Source organism: Protopterus annectens, chromosome 5.part0 (genome assembly GCF_019279795.1).
Source record: "Protopterus annectens isolate FY-2018-M chromosome 5.part0, PAN1.0, whole genome shotgun sequence".
Taxonomy (NCBI): Eukaryota; Metazoa; Chordata; order Ceratodontiformes; family Protopteridae; genus Protopterus; species Protopterus annectens.
The window spans coordinates 1729179044-1729200799 of record NC_056735.1 but is presented as its reverse complement, the minus strand read 5'-3'; the positions used below and the strand labels follow the sequence as shown (position 1 = coordinate 1729200799).

General features: G+C 39.5%; 1 protein-coding gene across 3 annotated transcripts in view; it reads right to left on the bottom strand.

Annotated features, from left to right (window-relative positions):
• The window catches only part of OCLN (occludin), a 395619-nt gene that overhangs the window by 216938 nt on the left and 156925 nt on the right, over positions 1-21756 (bottom strand). For all 3 annotated transcript variants that reach the window (XM_044071524.1, XM_044071525.1, XM_044071523.1), the window contains exon 3: positions 1168-1861. In XM_044071524.1, coding sequence (XP_043927459.1) covers positions 1168-1861 — 694 coding nt within the window. The remainder of the gene's footprint in view (positions 1-1167; positions 1862-21756) is intronic.

Below are 21756 nucleotides of genomic sequence, written 5' to 3'. Positions count from 1 at the left end.
TAACAAGACATAAGCTATATAGCTCTCAACCACAGCTACACAGTTCTCCACAACATAGCCACTAAGGAAATAACATATAATATGGTATTACACTAATCCTTGCCTTCTTTGAAGGAGGTGGTCACTGAAGGTGTGGACATTTTCAAGCAAGATAAGACATACTGCAATGTCCCCTGTCAGGGGACAATCTCCCAAATTGTAATTTAAGAAAAAGAAGACACAACTAGGAGACATAGGAAAATTCAGAGCCAGAAGATGGATTATTAATAAAGGGAAAACAAGTAGGAGGGAACAACGGTGATGCAAACACCCATACCTCTCAAGTGTACCTCATTATAAGGAATGTTCCTCATTTTAAGCTTTAAAAGGTTCATGTTCCTTGCTATTCCACATTAAAAGGGTCAGTCACACATTTAGTGTTAAGGATTTTTCTGGTTTATTAATTCACCCAAATAACATAGATGCATTTTAACCCTGCTGTGATCTTCCAAATTGTTGTTGTTAAGATGTGTTTCACATTTTGCCCATTTATGTATTCTCAGAATCAAAATTCTACAGTTTGGGGATGTAAGGTTGAAAGATATGCATGCAAGACATACAGTGTGAATATCTTCTATGGCAGTGTTAAATTGGACAGGGGTTAACGAGAGAATGAGGGAGATATGGTGATGTAAACAAAAGAGTAAAAAGTATCAATGGTTGCGACAAAATTGTAGGAGGCCGATCAGTATTAGCAAAGTAAGCTTCAGCAGAGCAAAGGAAGAATTAAAAGACAAGTTGGAGCAGACAGCTTTAATTTGCCATTAAAGTCTTCATCTCATCCTCCATGTCTGTCCATCTAAACAGAAAATACTCCTCTTGCTAAATATATGGAATACTGGTGCCACTTTTCCATTACACAGCAACAAATGTTAGTAGTGTGGGAATGGCAGTTTACCAAAACAAAACCATGAAATGCTTGGGGAAGAAAACACTCAGATTATAAACATCAATAAGAAAATGTCTGGTGTACTAATATACTGTTTCAGAGTTGTAAGCCGTCACTGCTAGGAAACCACAGGGAAAGAGTTACACACACACACACACACACACACACACACACACACACACACACACACACACACACACACACACTGTACATGGTGAATAGTAAGCGTTTCTACATACCTCCTGTGGTTCAACCACACAGTAGTGATACAAGTACTGGTTCGTATAAACACCTGAAGCTGCTGGAACGTAGAATTGGCTGCATAAGGACACAATTTGATAGTAGAATGATGACCCAGCAGCTTGGGCAGTTGGGTTCACGGCAACGACATATACTATAGTAGCAATCAGCATCAGAGATCCCAGGACAGCACAAGCAATGAGAATAATCAGATAAAACTTCCTTGTTCGGAAAGACTGCCCTTTAGAGATAAGGATGATGAATAATATCATTGTAAAAATAAAGCACATGGCTGCCATTGCCAGAATGAAGCCTTTGGCACTACGAGGGTTAATGTAATTTCCACCATATCCATAACCATATCCATAGTTAAGATAGCTTCCCATCCCACTATAGGAACCTCCATATCCGATGCCACTCATGCCAGTTCCTATTCCAGCACCACTGTAAGAGTCCAAATCCCAAGGCAGTGTAGAAGCGACACAAGCAAAAATACCAATACACATCACAATAACAAGCATTGCTAAGATTTTGATGACTCCAGGAGGAGAGGACCACTTGTAGAAATGCTGTACTTCATCTCCAGGATAGTAGGAGTACGCTGGTTGTGATTGCATGTCTTCATTATACAGGTCTCTGCTGCCTGCTTTGTACAGCTTTCCACTTGGTGCGTAACTGGCAGGCTGGCTGTAACTAATGAAAAATGAAGATGAGATTTAATAACAAAAGGCAGTAACACAGAGCATTTCTACTGTCTGTATTCTTTTACTAATTGAATATCTAATACCCTTTTGTTAAAATAGCTGCAATGATCACTCAGTTACAACTTTTCTTTATACATATGGATACATGACCTAGTACTCGTATTACATTTTCCAGTGGATGCTGTAAAACTGGAAAATGATTGGAAACCCAGCTAATGTGCTGCACAGAAATTATTTTGTTTTGGAGTGTGATGATGTGACACCTGCAAACTTAAGTGGGGGCTTTTCATCTGGCAGCCTCATATCTGTGCACAAATCCTTCTCCAAGGTTACAGCCATGCTACACAAGGGGACCCTCTCAGGCAGTGAGTTTAGATTCCACCCTAAAACTACCACTGATGCAGAAGATCAGCTTTCTCCCCAGTACACATCTCTCCAGTATACCCAGCAGAAGTGTACTAGGGTGAGGTATAGGGGGCTGTTGTCCCAGGTGCAAGGTGTTGGGGTATGCAACTGGCTGGGGCTGATGGTGTGGGAATACAGTACTGGCATTTAGAAATGAATGTTGATACTGTATTTGCAGACGTTGTTGAATCTCCGAAGTGCTTAGCATGTGATCATGTAGTTATAGCAAGCAGACTGTTGCATTTGTAGCAAGCAGACTGCTACAGTTTAGAGCAGTATATATATATATATATATATATATTTATTATTTATTTATTTATTTGCAGTTGGTTTACCAGGATAGTCCATTGGGCCAAAAGAACCCGTTTTCAATGGAGTCCTGGGGAGAAAAGCTCCAATACAGACAAAATTAGGTGCATACAAAAAATACAAAAATTTACAAAAATTACAAAAATTTACAAAAGAGATTGTACAGAGTAAATATATATATATATATATTTTTTTTTTTTTTTTTTTCGTCCTTAACTTTGAGGAGAAGACCTTAGTCCTCAACTTCGAGTTGAGGGGGTGCCATTTCAGGAAACCACCCAGGACATCAGACAGCATAGCTCATGTATTCAATAATAACTGAACTGAAACAGAATATGGACGGCACAGTGGTGCAGCCATGGTGTTGTGACCTCACAGCAAGATGTTCCCTGGGTTCTATTCTCTGCTGGGGTGCCTTCTGTGCGGAGTCTGCATGTCCTCCCTGCATTTGTGTGGGTTTCCTCCAGGTGCTCCAGTTTCCTTCCGTGTTATAAAGACATATATCTGGTATGTTTCTCCCTGGGCCTCCTCTGAAAATTGGCTTTGTTCCAAGTCAGACTTTCCTGGTTAAGAAATGTTAAATAAATTAAATAAATAATAAATAAATAAAATATAGAATAAAATAAAACAGATATCCAACACCGCTGAGAAATGAATGGCACTGAGCACTGATAAAATCAAAACTGTCAAACAACAACAGTAAAACCGGCTCAGTGACAACCTCTGGCAGTTAGTAGTATTTACCATGAAAATGTCTATTCAGACCAAAAACCATATTCGTATTTCCGTAAGGATTTAGTTTACTGTTCCTTCCTTTCTACAGAACTACGAATACGGTTTTTGGTCTGAATAGACATTTTCATGGTAAATACTACTAACTGACAAAGGTTGTCAAATAAAATATAGTATTTAGATTTTCTAATATGTGGATATATTTGCACTGATAATACAATTTTATATAACTAATGTATATACTCTATATTTGCACTGATAATATAACTGTACATATTTATATATTCCATACACAATCTGCATCAGTTATGTACTTCTATATGCCTTATTTATGTTTTTGTCTTAAATGCTTATGCCTAAATAGTGATACATTTACAGTGAGTTTACATTTTGACAAAAGTGAATCTGCTTAATATTATTTGTGATAGTTACATGTTTATGAATTTTTATCATCTTATTTGTCTGCTTTGCCAACATGGTTCGCATTTGATCAGCTTGCCTGTTCATAGAATCACACAATGTCACCTTGTTAAGAAACTGCTAAACATGAGTGCAGCTGTATGCACCAGAAATCACCACAACTATGCTACAGCATCCGTAAGGTTCCCACACGAGTGCTCACAAAGCACAAGTAAGGTACTGGCATCTACATGGCTATAGACACAACGGTTAAAATGGCCTTTCAGGGAATGTGCCCACACTTGGACCAAAACGGAAGTTAAATGAGAATATCCCAGATGTATTTTCTTATTAAATGAATCGTTATTAATACCACCCTGGATCTTCTCAGAAAAAGGCTGCTAACTTAGTGGGACTAACCCGGTTAATAAAGTGTAAAAATAATAAATAAATGAATTAATACATTACTTATCATCTTGTATGAAGCATAAAATGATTAAAGGGTGGTTAGCAGTCTGGAAAATGAGTTACAAAAAGAGTACAGCAACTTGGTAAATAAAAGCTATCAAATGTCTGAAAATACAAGACAGGAAGTGGAGGAAACATAAGGCTTATAAGCATGGCTTTGTTAGAATATAGTTAGATGATACAGGTTTTTGTTGGATTTGAAAAAGTGAATAGTTGTGTATTTCCTCAGATGTATAGGATTTACTTTTTCTTTTAATAATAACACTGTTTTCTGTCAATTGAATTGTTTATTGTTACCATGCTCACTGTTTCCATGACAAGCTAAATTACTGCATCATGAAATGGAACCTCCCCCCTGCCATAACCTCCTCAATAACAAACACACAGTTCAAAAAGTTACTCAAATCACATCTCACAAAAACCAGGATCTGCCCATGTATTACATAGCAATGTGTTTTCTACCTATTCCACACTATCTCCTATTTTCTACCCAACTTTAACTTAATGTTTAATATTATGTATGTCTTAGACCGGTTCGGTTCGATTCTCAGCTAGAGCGTCTTATGGGTGGAAACATGCGTGAATGGGCGTACCTTCATTGAAGGTTGTGCGTCAGGCCTGGCAAGCCGGTACGTAAAAAATCAACTGCCAATTACTAGCGGACCGGAGTTCCGCTGTGGCGACCCCTAACCGGGAAAAGCCGAAAGACACAAAAAATTATGTCTTAGACCTATAAATTTGTACCCATTTAAGATGGGTTAGCACAGCATATTTAATGGCACATCTTTCTATTTTTTGTACATTGTCTGTAATGCATCTAATGATGAAAATTCTCTTCACTAACAGTTTGAATTACATTTATCTAATGTGTATGTCATTACTTTGGATAACTATTATATCTTTGTCTTGATTACTTGCTGTATATAAATGTGGAGCTTTTCTCCCCGGGTCTCCACTGAAAATGGACCTGGTCCAGTTGGATTATTCTGGTTAACAAATGTAAAATAAATAAAAAAAATAAAATGTGGATGCATTTAGGTAGCTTGTTTTAACATAAAATGATTCAATTTGTGTTAGAAATATATCTCTAACCTCAATGCGATGTACTGAACTTGAGTTATTGGTGTCTTTTTCTTACTTTTTGTCTGAGGCTGATTTGGACTTGGAAGCCTATTTAACTCCTGTGCAGTGTACTGAACCACAGATGTTGTCTTTTTCTACTTGACTGGGACTGTTATTTGTTCTTGAAAAATTCTAACTTCTAGAGTGCGGTAGCGTTGTGGCCTCACAGTTAGACGTTGCTCGTTCGATTCTCAGTTACAGCGTCTTCTGTGTGGCGACATGTGTGAATGGGTGTTCCTTTGTTGAAGGTTGTGCATTAGGCCTGGCAAGCCAGCATGTAAAAATCTACTGCCAATAATTAGCGGACCGGAGTTCCGCTGTGGCAACCCCTAACCGGGAAAAGCCGAAAGACACAAGAGTAAGTTAAACCAACTATTTATATTTTCATCCTGAGGCATAGTAAGAGAGAGCTCTATTTCTGTCAGTCAGTCAGTACGAAATACTTATTTTCATAATCCCTGTGCATCTCTACCAGTCTTGGATGTGTAATCAGATCCTTTTTTTTTTTTTTCTAAAATAAAGAGTTGTCATTTGTTCATTCATAAAATGCTTGCTGTTGATGACTTATTTTAGTAAAAAAAAGTTATTCTCACAGCATTAGTGTGGCTGTTAGTTATCTAACCTTTTTGAAGAAAGCTTGCTTGGCTAAACGGTTCACAGGTCAGTAACAGGCTAGCTGCTGTTCTAGGCTATTTTAAGCCTAGCCAGTTTTCCTCAAAAGTGAGATTCAAGCCTTTTACCTAGTGTCTGTGAAGTAAACATCTACACAATTAAACCATTATGCCATTCCCATAGTAAGGAGTCAGTCTGCTGACTGTTATATACCTAGCCAATAAATAGTCAGTGGTCAAAAGTGAGATTCGGGCCCTGTAACTTGTATCTGCAAGGTAAACGTCTTTATGCCATTCTGTATGAGAAAAACAGTTGTTCTTGCCTCGTGTAGGTTCATAGGTTAGCACTTGCCCCTGTGTCCCTCTTGCCTCGTGTAGGTTTATAGGTTAGCACTTGCCCCAGTATCCCTCTTTAAGGTTAGTCAAATTTCCCATCCCAAAGGTAAGAATCAAACCCTGTACTTTCTATTTATGATGTCAACACCTTACCCATCATGTCAAATCCCAACCCCATTGCTCAGTAAAAGACTGTTCTGTAACTTAAAATTTGGTTGTCAAATTATTGTTAAGATTGGTACCATTGGAGGGGAACTGCAATGCCATTCTGGAAAAGGAGCTTGAATGGCAAATTTGTCTGAATGCTTGCAACTTACTTGGACTAAATGCAGCTTTTTCTATCAAAAGCATTCTTCAGATGAAGAAACTGGATCACAAAACATTTTGCTAAGATTTCACTGTTATTTGGAAAATGCTATTTGGGACTTTGCCACTACTTACTTGGACATTTTATGGTTATATTGTTTTCAGATTTCATCCTGTTGGCATTTATGATTCCTCAGTTGCATGTTTGGATACAGGATTTGCAACAATGACTTACATTTAAGTAGATTTTTAGTCTTTGTTTTAGTTTAGTTTAATGTTCCTTTTTCTCATACATCCCGTTATTGTTTTCCTTTATGTATCATTGAGGACTCATGCCCAGTTGACTATTGCAGACTATATCTGCCTTGGGCAACTCACACTCACACTCACTTTTGATTCTGCTTTAGTCCTTTGGTTGGATCCTTTGGGTGGTTAAACAGCTTCACTTACTTTCTAATGACACCTAGGTGTCAAATTTAGTTAGAGCAGTATTAGTTAATTTTTTAAAGAGCAGTATTAGTTATTTTTTTTTCTCTTCCTGGAGTCAAACTCTGGTCTAGTAACTGGTTTTAATGTTTGGTATGCTTACTGACTTCAGTGTATTACTTTTATTTCAGCTTAATTTCTCATCTTCGGTTTATGGTTCTTCATAATTTCTGATGCTCTCCCCTAGAGAGTTTTTATATGATTTTTGTAGTTTAATTACGGATACTACTGATTACTGCTAATTTAAAAACTGCACAATTTCTCCAAAGCAAACTACAGCCTAGTAGGCGATGGTATAAGAGGTTACAACCCCCGCTAACACAGCCAACATTACTCCTATGCAGGGACAAACACAAATACCCTGTATAAACCACCTAAACAACTGTATAGACTTAGCTGTACCTGACCAGATCAAAACCAGGTCTTCCTGATAAAACAGGCCACCCTGGTGGACCTGTAGTATAAACAGGTTATATAACAAAAGGAAGAAACAGAAGAACAAGAAGGAACTTGCTCACCAGAAGAATACCCTCTACAGCTTGAACAAGCAAATCAGATATATTTGCTAGTCCTCTAAAGCTAGTTACAAAGCTAAATTAGCATCCTAACTAAGGATAATCATAAGGTATTTTTATCGATGTCCAAAATCTAAAAGGGAATGCCCAGCTATTTGCCGAACTTATAATGGACAGTACATCTCATATTGAACCTGAGGAAATGGCCAACCTGCTAGCTGATATATTTGCTGCAAACTTCACCCCACTGTCTCCACCAGTTTTACCCCAAAGCATACCTGCCACCAGTTCTCTACCTATTATCTCCAACGAGCAGGTCATATCCGTGCTCTCCAAGGCCAAAAACATGGCCTATATGGGACCAGATAACATCCCAGGCTGCTTACTAGATGATCTAAAACAAGACAGAGACAAAATACCTGACACACTGTTTAATCTCAGCCTGAGCACTGGCTTTGCTCCAGCTGAGTGGAGAATATCAGCAGTAATCCCCTTGCACAAAGGGGGGGGGTGGGCATCAGCTAACCTTGGAACTATAGACCCATAAGCCTAACTAGCCTCATCTGCAAGGCCATGGAAAGAATCATCTTGGACCTTATCAACAAGGACATAGGTAACCTTCAAACTCTTTACCCAACCCAGTTTGGCTTTGTTAAAGGTAGATTGTGGTTATTGAACCTGGTGGACTTCTTCAAAAATGTCACCAAAGCCCTGGATGAAGGCAAAACAGTACAAACTGCCTATCTGGACTTAGCCTAGGCTTTAGACACAATCCCCCACTCAGGTTTCCTTGAGAAACTCTCCCAGCTGGAGATTAACCCATATATCACTAGATGGCCAACTGGCTCACTGACGGAATACATACTGGCAAATATGGGGATTCCAACTGTACCAATATACTAGTTGCCAATGGCATACCACAAGGATCTGTGCTGGGCCCTCTGCTGTTTTGAATTTATTTCTCTGAAGTCCAGGTGAAAGTAGATGGCCTGTGGCATACCAAGTTCACGGATGATTGCAGACTGGGCAATCATCGAGTCCCCAGATGATGTTAACATATTACAAAAGGGGCCAACACAAACAAATGATTGGTGCCAAAGCCACAGACTAAAACTGATCACAAAAAAAGTGCATTACTATCGGCTTTGGCAAAGAAGTCGTCCCTGTCAATTATAATATTGACAGCACACCCCAAGCTCAAACCCAGTGGTGTGAGATTTGGGAACACAGATTGACAGCAATCTAAACTTCGATCACCATGTGTCCACAGTGGTAAGGAAAGCCTTCGACTTTGCGCATTTCAAAAGTAACAGTATCGCATCCGAGACTAAGAATGTTATAAGTCCTCTGTACTCAGCCCTCATCAGACCACTAAGAGTACACTTCCTTTTGCATGCACCTCACCAGACACCTGAAGCAACTAGGCAGACCACAGAGGGTTCTCACCAAGAAAATTCAGGGCCTCCAAAACATGACCTACATGGAAAAACTGAAATCTCTGCCACTGTACCCTGTATCCTACAGGCTGCTGACAGGCGACTTGTGCCACTATACCCTGTATCCTACAGGCTGCTGACAGGCGACTTGTGCCTGGCCTACAGATCAGTCTCTGACCCTGCTCTAATGGAAATGTTGCACATTGCAAATCAAATGGGTCACTCTCCTTGAAGGCTTTTGGGCAGAGACGCCAGAGACAGGGATTTCTACAATAAACCTGTGTTGGATTTACTGGCTGGTCGTATTTTATATAAAGATAATGAGACTGGTCCAGAATTACCTAGCTTAACAAAACCAGCATTTTAGTATGACCGGACAGCAAGAACATGAGAATACACTGTCAGACAAAGGGTAATGCTGCTTATTCTTGTTCAGCAAAATAAGTTTCAATCAGTGTGGGAGGGAACACTTACTTTCCTAAGAAGTGATAACGCCATCAAAAGTGGTGCGGTTAACGGGCAGGTTGCAGAAACACAGACTTTATCATGTTAAAGTGATAAAGCCTCACCATGACAGAGACTCATTGGTACTTAGTATTTGCAGTTGGTTACAGGAGGAATGGGGGGGGGGGGGTTCATATAGTAGACAATTGCAATTCAGCTCAATCTGATACAACAACATAACAGCAGATATCTATGCCAGGGTGTGCCCAAATGGTCAAACACCATGTAGATACAACAACCCAATGGGCAAACAAAAGGCAGAATTGACACCTAAGGTAAAAGGATGCCAGGCAGAGCTAGGAAAAGGGTTTTACTCTGATATCAAAAATGTATAAGGTCTTCCAAGAAAGCTAAATGATGGATATAACCATTTAAATTCAGAAGGGAGATGTCAAATGATGCATCTTTTCTTAAATTTAAATTGGAAATAGATGTGTATTTCAGTGGCTCTGCAGAATTTATAACTGTTTTAATATTATGAAATTTACTGTAATATGGAATTGACCGCCTCACAGCAAGAGGTTCTCTGGCTCGATTCTCGGCTGGGGTGCCTTCTGTGCGGAGTCTGCATGTCCTCCCTGTGGTCGCGTGGGTTTCCTCCAGGTGCTCCGGTATCCTCCCACATCCCAAATACATGCAGTAGGTGGATTGGACACTCTAAATTGGCCCAAGGTGTGAGTGTGTGCCTTCTGTGGAAGGTTGGGCGCCGGGCTGGCAACTCGACACTGTAAAACTCCACTGCCAATCATGAGCGGACAGAAAATCCACTGTGGCGACCCCTAACTGGGAAAAGCTGAAAGAAGAAGACGACTGTAATATGGAATTGATTACCTTTGCCATGCTGTTTTGTGAAATAACCCAGCATGGAATGGAACTGTTTGCACATTCTTTCAGCTTGTTTTAAAAGGAGAGACATTCTGTTGAGTTGGACATGTACTTCATCTCTGAGAAGTGTACAGAGCCACATCTGCTACTGTCCATTTCCTACATTCCTTCTGAATCTATTATTTGGACTTTTGAGATCTGTCTAACCTCCATGGAATAAACTGAGCCACATCTGTTACTGTTGTTCATTTTCTTCTGTTTTTTCCAGGTCTATTATTTAGATTCATAAAATTATAACTTTTGGAGAAAGTTAAACCAGTGATTTCTGGATCATAGTCTTGTTGGAATTTATTTTCCTCATGAGGCTTCAGTTATCTACAATAAGCTGCTGAAACTAATAGCAACACCTGTAGTTACATTTTTTTCCCAGTCAAGAGTCTAGCCATATGACATTTTTTTTTCTTTTCCTGTGTAACTATAATACTGTATTATATGTATAAATATTTTTTTAAATAAAGAAATTCCATTTGTTCCTTTAGAAATGCTTGCGGCATTCATATTTTATTAATAACGAATACTTCTCACAGCTTCAGCATGACTATTGGTATCCACCCTTTATGAAAAGGCTGACTGGCTAATGGCCATTATAATTTAATGTAGGTTGTCTTACTGAAAAAAAAAATGTCCAGTTACTGAGATCTTGACTATCAGATTAGTAGTTGTAGCTTGTATTAGGACTACAGTGAAATGGGTACTGACACTAGAGAGGTATCAATAGCTATTCTTGAGAAGCATTGTGATAGTATATGTATATGAGTAAATAAGTTACTTAAGTCTCAAATGCTGATGGCAAGACTGCATTTAAAAGTAACTGGGTTCAATCTGGGATGATTAATATCCTGGGAAGTCAATGATTATAGCCCTGTTTTGCAGCTGGCGAGGTAAAGCTGATTTATGTAGTTAGTCATAACCCAAGGCAGTAGCACACAACTGCCAGAAACTCTTAAGGCTGGTCACCCCTTGTATGCATATTAGGTAGTATTATTACATGTTTTACCTCTATAACCAGTACACCTCACATTATTTGGTGACAGTGGTGGGATTCATACCAACAACAGAATGGCAGTAAATATACTGATCCCAAGGATATTGCCAATATCTTGGCAGATCGATTTAGTGCCAACTTCACACCCCTCTCACCCCCTAAAGGGCCCATCTCAATACCAAAAGATTGCCAAATTCCGGTAATCATGGCCACACAGGTAGAAACCGCACTCTCCAAAGCTAAGAATACAGCATCCATGGGACCTGATGACATCCCAGGCGGTGTACTACATGAACTACAAAATGAACTGGCACCTCACCTAAGTGTCATGTTTAATCATAGCCTCACCTCAGGCTTCGTGCTCACTGAGTGGCGCACAGCTACAGTTATCCCACTCCACAAGGAGGGATCCACCTTGGATCCCGGGAACTACCGTCCCATCAGTCTAACAAGCCTGATCTGCAAGGGCATGGAACGCATTATCATGAAACTTCTAAACAAAGACACTGGCAACCTTCAAACACTGGACCCCACCCAGTTTGGGTTTGTGAAGGGCCAATCCTGTCACCTGAATTTGATTGACTTCTTTGAATCAGTCTCCAGAGCTGTGGACGAGAGTAAGGCGGTCCACACAGCCTATCTGGACCTCGCCAAGGCCTTCGACACCATCCCCCACTCTGGAATCATAGACAAACTTACTAAGCTGGGCATAAATCTCTACATCACTCGATGGGTTGCCAACTGGCTTACTGACAGAACCCAGACTGTAAAAATAGCAGACTCCAAATCCAGCTCCAGACAAGTGGAGTACCTCAGAGTTCAGTCCTGGGACCACTGTTGTTTGGCATGTATTTCTCTGAAATACAGGCCAACAATAAGGGACTCTGGCTAACGGAGTTTGCATATGACTGCAAATTGGGAACCATTATTGAATCCCCAAATGATGTGGATATTCTACAAAAGGGCCTTACAGAAACAGATGCCTGGTGCCAGAGCCATGGGCTCAAGCTTAATGCCAAGAAATGTATAGTTATCCCCTTTGGAAAAAAACATGTACCCATGAATTACCACATAGGTGGCAGTACACTAAACATCGAAAGTGTGATGAGAGACTTGGGGACTCAGGTAGACAGTGGTTTCACTTTCGATAACCACATTGCCACACCAGTCAGGAAATCCTTCTATGTGGCACACCTCATCACTAAGGGCTTTTCATCCAGAAAAAAGGAGGTCATTGTCCCACTGTACTCATCCTTCATTAGACCCATTATAGAGTATAATGCCCAATTTGGTATGTACCTCACAAGACATCTGCAACAGCTGGAAAGGCCACAGAAATACCGCACTAAAAGAATCACAGGCCTAAAGCAAATGCCATATGCTGACAGTCTAAAAAAACTCCAGCTATACTCTGTGGCATATCGTCTACTCAGAGGCGATCTCTGCTTAACATACAAGGCCATGACAAACCCTGTGCTGTTGGACATGCTCCACTTAAAGAAATCCCAATTCCTCAGAGCCACACGCTCCAGGGATCTAAACCTTGTCATCACAATGAACAAAACATGCTGGAGGGATAGGTTCCTGACCCAGAGACTCCCCATACTCTGGAATAGACTGCCCATACATGTCAAGCAGAGTGCCTCAATGGCCCTCTTCAAAAGGAACATTGATGATTAGATGGGAGATAGGAAATTCACCCCGGGGATCATGTCAGTTGCCCTGCTAGACAGGGGTCCAGAGAAGTAAATATTGTGGGAAGAAATATTCAGGGAATTGTTATGGCTAGGCTTGTTTAGGCCCTAGGGCCGATAGCCTAGTACCAACTTATGAATCTATAATAATTTGTCATCTTTGCTAACAGTGGAGCAGGAAGTATGGCTTATACCCCTGTATGTGACATTAGAGAACCGTTTTTGATTTTGGTATGGCAAGGTAACAGCAAAGATGGGTAAATGAAAGGAAAGTTGGATAAACAGGAAGGCAGATCATGGAGAGCAAATTAATATTAATTGGCTTTCTGGGGACAATGCAAATAGTGACTCGCTAAAATGTATGTTGAGGAAAAATATCAAAAAGCTACAGTTACCTGGTCATCTAGAATCCATTAAGCAAAGCTCCTGACAAAGAGGCATTCTGAAATATACATCATGTAATCTCCACATGTATTTTACAAACAAGAGTTCATTAAGGAGAGTTGTTGAGATTAACATTGTAAAGTGACAAACTTTACTTATTAAACTTGACCAGGATTATGGTTGTAATTACAAAAAATATAAATATAACAAAAACGGCAACAGCAGCAGTAGCAGAATTTTATAAGGATGCCAGCAAGTGCCTGGAGTGCAATTTAGCGGATCTGAAAATAGCGGTTCAAAATTGCAAAGGTATCTTTGCAGTTTGCCTGAGAGTCCACTCCTACAACTAGGCCACATAGCATTGCGACTCCGCTGAAAAACAATATGAAATACCAAGAGAATGCAAGCAGAGGGAGGCAAGCTGGTGGGCCCTCCACTCGAATCTTCTAATGGTATGAGAAGAAATGGTATTTTCATGATGCATTGCTGTCTAATGTGAGGAAATCCACTAACCCATGTTGCAGTAAGCCTGCTGAGAAAACAGACAGTGAGAGAGTGGGGTCGGCAGGAGTGAGCTTAGAGTCCCAACCTTGATGTTGTCAGGTTAGCATGGGCTGAACCATAGCTGGGGAGGCACTAATTCATAGAAGAATGACCAATAACTAGATTGCAATGCATCACACAGCATATGGGTTTAATGGCATATATGGAGCAGGGACCTGATAATTCAAACGTGACTTGCAGAAACCACTAGCATGCTTCAAGGTGAGGGAAGCCCCAAACACCGGAGTATCCGGATGTCAAAATGGCTTGACATAATCACACAACCACGTTAGTGAATATGAACATTGGTATAAAGGCAGCTACTACGATTGCTTTTTTTCCTTACAGAATAAACAGTTGAGGAACATGAACATAAGGATGCCATGGGTCAAAACTATAGTCCCTTGGAAGTAAAAGATTTTGCTGTTATTTCCCTTGACATGGTGAAGAGCTTTGTGTTAAAAATGAACAGACATAGTAAACACTGTTAAATGTGATATCTTTAAAATGTATTTAATACCATAAAGAATACATACAGGAAGGCAGCTGTTGTTGGAATGTCTAGAAGAGCACAATGACAAAAAAGGAGAGGGATGAGAGTTGCAAGTTAAAATAATATCAGGAATAGCATAGTGGGTAAGAGAAACAAGATGGTGGTTTTGGTGGTCACACACAACCTCTGAATAGATATACTGCTTCTTCAGAGAAAGAAAACACAACCAAGATGGTTTGAGATGCTACCTGCTGGGCCCCCCACATGTACTTCAGGTGTAACCCGCCCAAAGTATGTTAAAGGAATTATATATTTCAGCTGGACTGCAATCTGTTGGAAGCGTCCTGACTGAGCTTATGTCTATAGCAGAAGGAACAGTTTGGTTGTCCTGCTTAGTTTGCTGCTACAATAATCCTTCCCCTGAATAGTGGGACAAAAAATTGAAATGACGTGATGTCTGACTAAAGTTCCTACCATGCTTTTGCCCTGTCATAGTTCTACAAGACTGTAGCTGTCTGTTCTGTTTAAACTTGTAATAACATATTCGGAGTTCGACATTTTCGTTCACTGCAAAAATACTTTGACTGCAGCATTGCTACAATACAGATGTTTTATTGTTCACATGAATAGCAACTTAAGCTCGTACTAAATCATGAGTACATGTGTGCATGTATGTAATGGTCACAGCAATGCAACATGAGGCAGTAGGTATACATCATTTTAACTCGCATAGCCATCCACATCACTCAACCTCTTGGCACAAAAATCAGGGAAAAAATCAAAAAACAATGAGGGGAAAAAAGGCCCAAAATCAGAACGAGATTTAAATATTGAGCCTGCACACCTTCAAAGTTGATAGAATTTCAGGGTTTGCATTAGTATGCATTTTCTGTAGGATGCAAAGTCTGAAATTCAAATGTCTGCATTAGTGACTGCAGTCCTCAGTGATTTGCCAGAAAACCGCACATTCTATGAGGAATAGACCAAAACAATGGCCTAAATCATTCTGTAAAAGCCGGGACTGTTGACAGCTATGTGGACAGTTTTTAATGGAGTTCTGGTTCACAGGTAGGAGACCTCTACGTGAAGTCCCTACCTCTGTTCAGTTATTGACACTTTGGACACAACTTGCTTGAGAGGCATCATTCAAAACATCAGTTTATGGTAGCTGCAGAGTACAAGACAGTGCATGTTAACTCAGTATAGTACCATGTGGATGCAGTATGCAGTAGTTCAGGGATTATGACCTGGCAGACATAATATGCAGAAAATGGATATTTTTTGACCAAATAGTGCAGCATTATTTCACGATAATCTCTCTATCATTAAAGTTCTAATACTACCGTCATGTTCATTGATCATAATGTGGCAACTACACAATTCTACTTTTTACCCCCCCCCCCCCCAACAATTTCCATTCAGGCTTTCAGGTTCTCTTGTTCCTTCTATATCTTGAGAACAATTTCAGGCTCTGCTCAGTTGAAATACAAAACAGTTAACAAAAAAGGGTGGAAATTTAATCAATAGCAAACTAGTTCAGATTAGTTACAAAGAAATTTGTATTACTGAATTTCTTGTCCCAGATGTATGGAAATCCTTCTAAACAATCCCTCTTCACAAAGGAGGAAACTCCACTGCCCCATCCAGCTATCGTCCAATTGCTTTACTATGCCCCCTTTCAAAATTCTAGAAAAGTGTGTCTACACTCAGCTACTTAAATACCTGCTAGATAATAACCTTCTTACTCCCACCCAACAGGGCTTCAGACCCTACCACAGTACATCAACAGCTCTACTCTCATTCACCCAAACAGTAGCAGAAGCCCATGACAACAACCTACTAGTCTCCTTCTTATTCCTCGACCTCTCCAAAGCATCTGATACAGTCTCTCACTCTAAACTGATAACTAAACTCTCTGACCTTCATCTCTCCACCCCCTCTTTAAGCTGGTTTTCTAGCTACTTATCTAATAGAAAACAATCTATACGCTGGAAAACTGTCACCTCCCCATTTCTTCCTGTTAACACTGGTGTACCCCAAGGCTCTTGTTTAGTATTTTTACTAACAGTTTATCCTCTGCTACCAACCTCTCCACACTCCTACAATATACTAATGACTGGACCCTTATTACCACTACTCACAGCATCACAGAACTCCCTGCTCTTACCCAAGACACTTTTACATCCATCGAAACCTGGCTCATTGATAATCAACTAATTCTAAATAAAAAAAAAAAAAAAAAAACTAAACCTACTTTTCTTTCCTAAAAACACCGGCAACACACAAATCCACTTTCTCTATTACCTCCCTCAACAATATCACAATCAGACCAGAACACCATACTAAATTACTTGGTGTTGTAACTGATGAGGAATTAAAATTCAACATACATATCCATCATTGCATAAAAAAACCACCAGAAACTTGGTCTCCTGTACCATAACCACAAACTGCTTTCACCCTCCACCAAACCCTCCCTAGCTCTGTCTCTCCTATTACCCTGTCTTTTGTATGCAGCTCCAGTTTTTATTAACCTTCAGTCTTCACTTCTCTCTAAACTAGAGCAAACATACAATAAAATAGCTAGATTCACCTCTAATCTCCCTTACAAATCCAATCACTGCCTCACCCTTAAATCATTACAATGGCCTGAATTCCCTGAACGACTGTTTCTTTCTCAACTGCATATCACACAATCAGTTCTTTATAATTCCACTTCCTGTCCCTCCATCTCTAATACTGTATCTCTATATAACCCCCAACGTCAACTTCGTATATCTGACAAACATCTTTCTTGACATCTACAAATAAAATATCGGTAAGTCCCTATATAAATACACTGTAGCTCGCACCTGGAACTCCCTTCCACTTAAAATAAGAAGTACCCCCCATAAGTTCTATTACAAACTACAACTCAAACAATACCTTCTTAAGACCTGGTCCTGCCCTTGCCAAGCTCTGACCTGATCTCCAACTGATTTCTTCCTAAATTCTACTTTTGATTACTCTCTCTTTTTATCCGTCTTTCTTTCTTGCTCTTCTTTACAGTACATCTACAATCAGGTTCTTGTAAATATTCCTACTCAGGATTATCCTGCTACTATTGTATTGTATTTTTTTGAAACATATATATATATATTGTCTTTGTTGATCTCATTTTATGTAAATGTTTCTTGTCAATATTACTATTGCAATTTTTAGTCTTTGTAATAATTACTTTTTTTTTTTTTTTTGGCATGTCTGTAATTGGAGTTTTTCTCCTCGGGTCTCCACTGAAAATGGGCCTTTGGCTCAATTGGACCAACCCAGTTAACAAATGACAATAAATAAATAAATAAAAACTGTACATGTACATTATAGTGAATAAGCAGAATGTAATGGGCAATTTTTACATTAGTTTCTAAAGTAGGTCAATCTTTATACTTTCTTTGAGAGGAAGTAAAAAAGGAGCAAGAGATGGTGTTTTAGGTGATGTGTCCTATGTTGAATGAGAATCTGGCTTGGATGAAGAGGTGCTTTTTGAGGTGCATTCTGAATTTGGAGCAAGTGTTGATTTCCTATAGGTCGGTGGGGAGACCTTGCTAAAGAGTGGGTGACAGGGGAGGGTGCATGTTCAGTGCAATTTAGTTCTAGAGGTAATGGCAGTTGGTGTAGCTTGTTTATAATGTCTCAAGTTTCATGAGGATGTAGAATTCATAAAGTTTAGCTGCAAGGGGAGTAATCTGTGGAGATAGGATTCTAACTCTACAAACTACTCTAACAGCAGTTTAGAAGTTTGTTTTATGGGTAGCCATTTGGTTGTTTTTAGGGTGATACAGTGATGCTCACAGAGGGACGAGTTTGTAATGAACTGGCAGATGCTGTTGGAGACTGGAGTGTGGTCTTGGTTTTCTTGGAAGCAGATGCGAAAATAAGTAGTCCATATTCTCAGTAGTCCATATTCTAGCTGAGATGAAAACTCCTTTGCTAATGGCACAGAGAAAAAGGGAAGATCATTTTGGAAAGGAGGGAATTTGTTTTTGCTCTCATTCTATGTGGAAATGGAAGTTTAGAGACTGACACAGCTATAATATTAAGTATTTGAAGGTAAAGGTTATTTCTATGGTATGGTTGTGCAAGTCGAAAAACATTAAAGATGTTGAAAGGTGTATATTCATGTGCATTTCACAATGGACTAGCATCTCATACAGGATCTCTTTCTTATGCCCACTGAGTACTGGGATAGTGGATACTGGAAGATGAATGAATTTATTTAGGCTAGATAAGGCCCACCAGCATAAGTGCATATGTTCAGAAATGACGTGGGAGTGTCTAGCTAAGTAACTTGTTCAGCAATGGACAGCAGGTAGTTTTAAACTGGAGTCAAGCACATGTTTACAGGATACACAGCTCATTAGCATTTTGTCATCATCATGCAGAGAACGACCAGCACCACACTGGCAGTAGCATTTGCTGTGCATCATGATCCCTGTAGAATGATATTGTACCCTCCCTCATTCCAGATTAATGTGCTTCATGTCTTCCAAAGTATTCAAAAATAATCAGACAACAGTTGTGGGGTCACTTGTTAATGACTGTGAATCCTTGCCCTACCATCAAATATATCACACTGAACTCCTTCTCACCTATCCACTTCTAAACCTCAATAGTGTGACAATGTAGCCAGTCTTCCTGTATCAAAGCATGGAATTGCTATGGTTTCATGCATTGTCAGTTGCTTTCATAATAGGTTTCTTCTACTTTTGAAACTAAGACACACACACACACACACACACACACACACACAGAGACACATGGAAGCACTAAAATGAAATGGTGACTTTTACCATGATAACATTTTCTACTTGCATCAAGAAGAGCTTACCAGTACATGTACCCTTGCTTCTATTATCCACACATTTTTGCTTTTGCAGCTGAACTCTAACCCTTCAGTCTTAAGCTCTCACTTGCACATTAGAGTGCAGTACCACTTTTTCTTGGGATGTTGAACTTTATAAACAAAAAAAGTGTTTGGGGCTCCTTTCAGCTTGCAATATATTTTTTCTATAGCAACTCAAGAAAGGGACATCTTTCAGCTTCTGAATGTTGCTCTGCTATTCAGAAACTCACTTATTACATATTACTATACAGTGTATACCTTAACTTATAAAGTAATTAAGGAATATGCTGCATCTTTAACCAATTTAGTGCACTTCCCAACAAAATGAAAACAAAAATATAAGCAACTACACCTCTATAGTCATACGCAGACCATAGAGGAGACAAGTATTTAGCTCAGTGACTTTATAAGAAGCTTGAACTCACTGTCAGCACATTCCCAGTTTTGTACAGCTACACCCTGTATCCCGTGTTATGTACATCTTTACTGAACACTGTACAGACATTGGATATGTCTGACTCAAAAGGTGAGTTTATGTTTCCAGGTCAGACAGAATATGAATTATTTGCTTATCCTACATTGCCCACTGGATTGCAAATTAGATATCTAACAAATCCCAAACTGAGAAAGTTGCTGGTCCTCTCTCTCATTGCAAACTTGTAATTAGTAGTGTGGCACAGGAATCAGTTCTGGGCCCTCTCCTGTTTGGCATTTATTTTGCAGTCATCCAAACAATATCCCAGAAGAGTTGTTGACCAAGTTTGCTGATGACGGCAAACTGGCCACTGTTATCCACTCATCTACTAATATAAAACAGCTTCAGCAAGGGCTGGAATATGCACCCATGAAAATGGCCATATCAAAATGGCCTCAAGCTGAATGAAAAAAGTGCAGCATAGTAGTGTTTGGCAGAAAGGTTGGTCCTACTGCATATATTACAAATGGTACTCCTCTTCAAACAGTTATAAAAGAAACCTAGGCAAGTATGTGGATAGCTTTTCCTCATTCAGTCATGATGTTTTCACCACAGATCAGGAAATCTTTCTATTTGGCAAAGTTAATTTCCAAAGGAATATCTTCAAGATCCAAAGAAGTCATCCTACCACTGTACTCTTCCCTTATCAGACCAATCAATGACTACAATTCCCCCTTAGTATATAAATATTCAAGCATATTGCTCAGCTAGAAAGGCTCCAAAGATTTCCAACCAAGTAAATTAAAGTTCTTAAATCCTTCAAGTACCCCAACAGACTGGCATGACTCTTTATACTCAGTAGCCTACAGGGTGCTGCAAGGTGATCTGTGTCTCGCATTTTGAGCCATAATTTTAACCAAATCCTATTTGGCCTCCTATTTCTTCACAAAACCAGTGGCTCTACAAACACCTGCACTGAGTACGTAAAAAATAAACCGGACTTGTTGGAGAGGGTCTCCAAACTCAAGTGTCCCAGACTGTGAAATAATTTACCACTACTGGTCAAAGTACTACTTTGGGTACCTTTGAGGCTAGTCATGATGACTGGATGAGTAGCCACAAATTTATACCATAGTTATCTTGTATGGCCTTGTTTGATTTTGGAGGTGAGCACTATTAAGTGCTTAAAAAAGGTGACAAGAACTTTTATATTTGTCTGCTTAAAGGTGTATATGGCTAAGTAGATTATGATCCCCATGATCGCTTGTGTAATATGTTCCTATGTTTCCCTAGTCCATGAAAATGCACCACAATACTGGTGAATTTTTTTTTTCAAGAAGACAGCTTAGTACAGCCAATAAACTTATCTGTTTTCCTTCCTCTTGTGAAAAAATAAGTACCAACAGAAAAGGTGCGCTGACACACACAGACAGACACGTACACACACACACACACACACACACACACACACACACACACATGTACACACTTCTCTTACACTTGGAGAATATGCTAAACTCTATACTTACAGTGACCATAAGCCCGAATTGAACCTTGGACCCTGGAGCTGTGAGGCTGAGATGAACTCACTAAGCTACCATGTTCCCATTCTACTTAGGGTTTGTCTTTGGTTAATATGAATATGTTCCAGTAACATGCTACCTTTTTTTTGTATTATTTGACCCACATTTACAAAATGGCTTCTATTTTTACAGCACTGTACAATTTTGGCTACTCGGTTTTTCAGATTCTGAACATTTGTTTAACAGTGGCCTCTCAAGCCCTCTGCAAAATCAGCTTTAGTGAAAATGTGTCATCTGCCCTTGTAAAAAAGGTAGGAAGGGTTATAAGAAATCAATAAAAGTGTCAATATGAAAAACAAAAATCCAGTGCTTCAGTTTACTTTCAACATCTCAAGAAAGAGACAGCTTTCAGTTTTGAATATTATTCCACAGTTTAGAAGTTAACTTGTTGAAT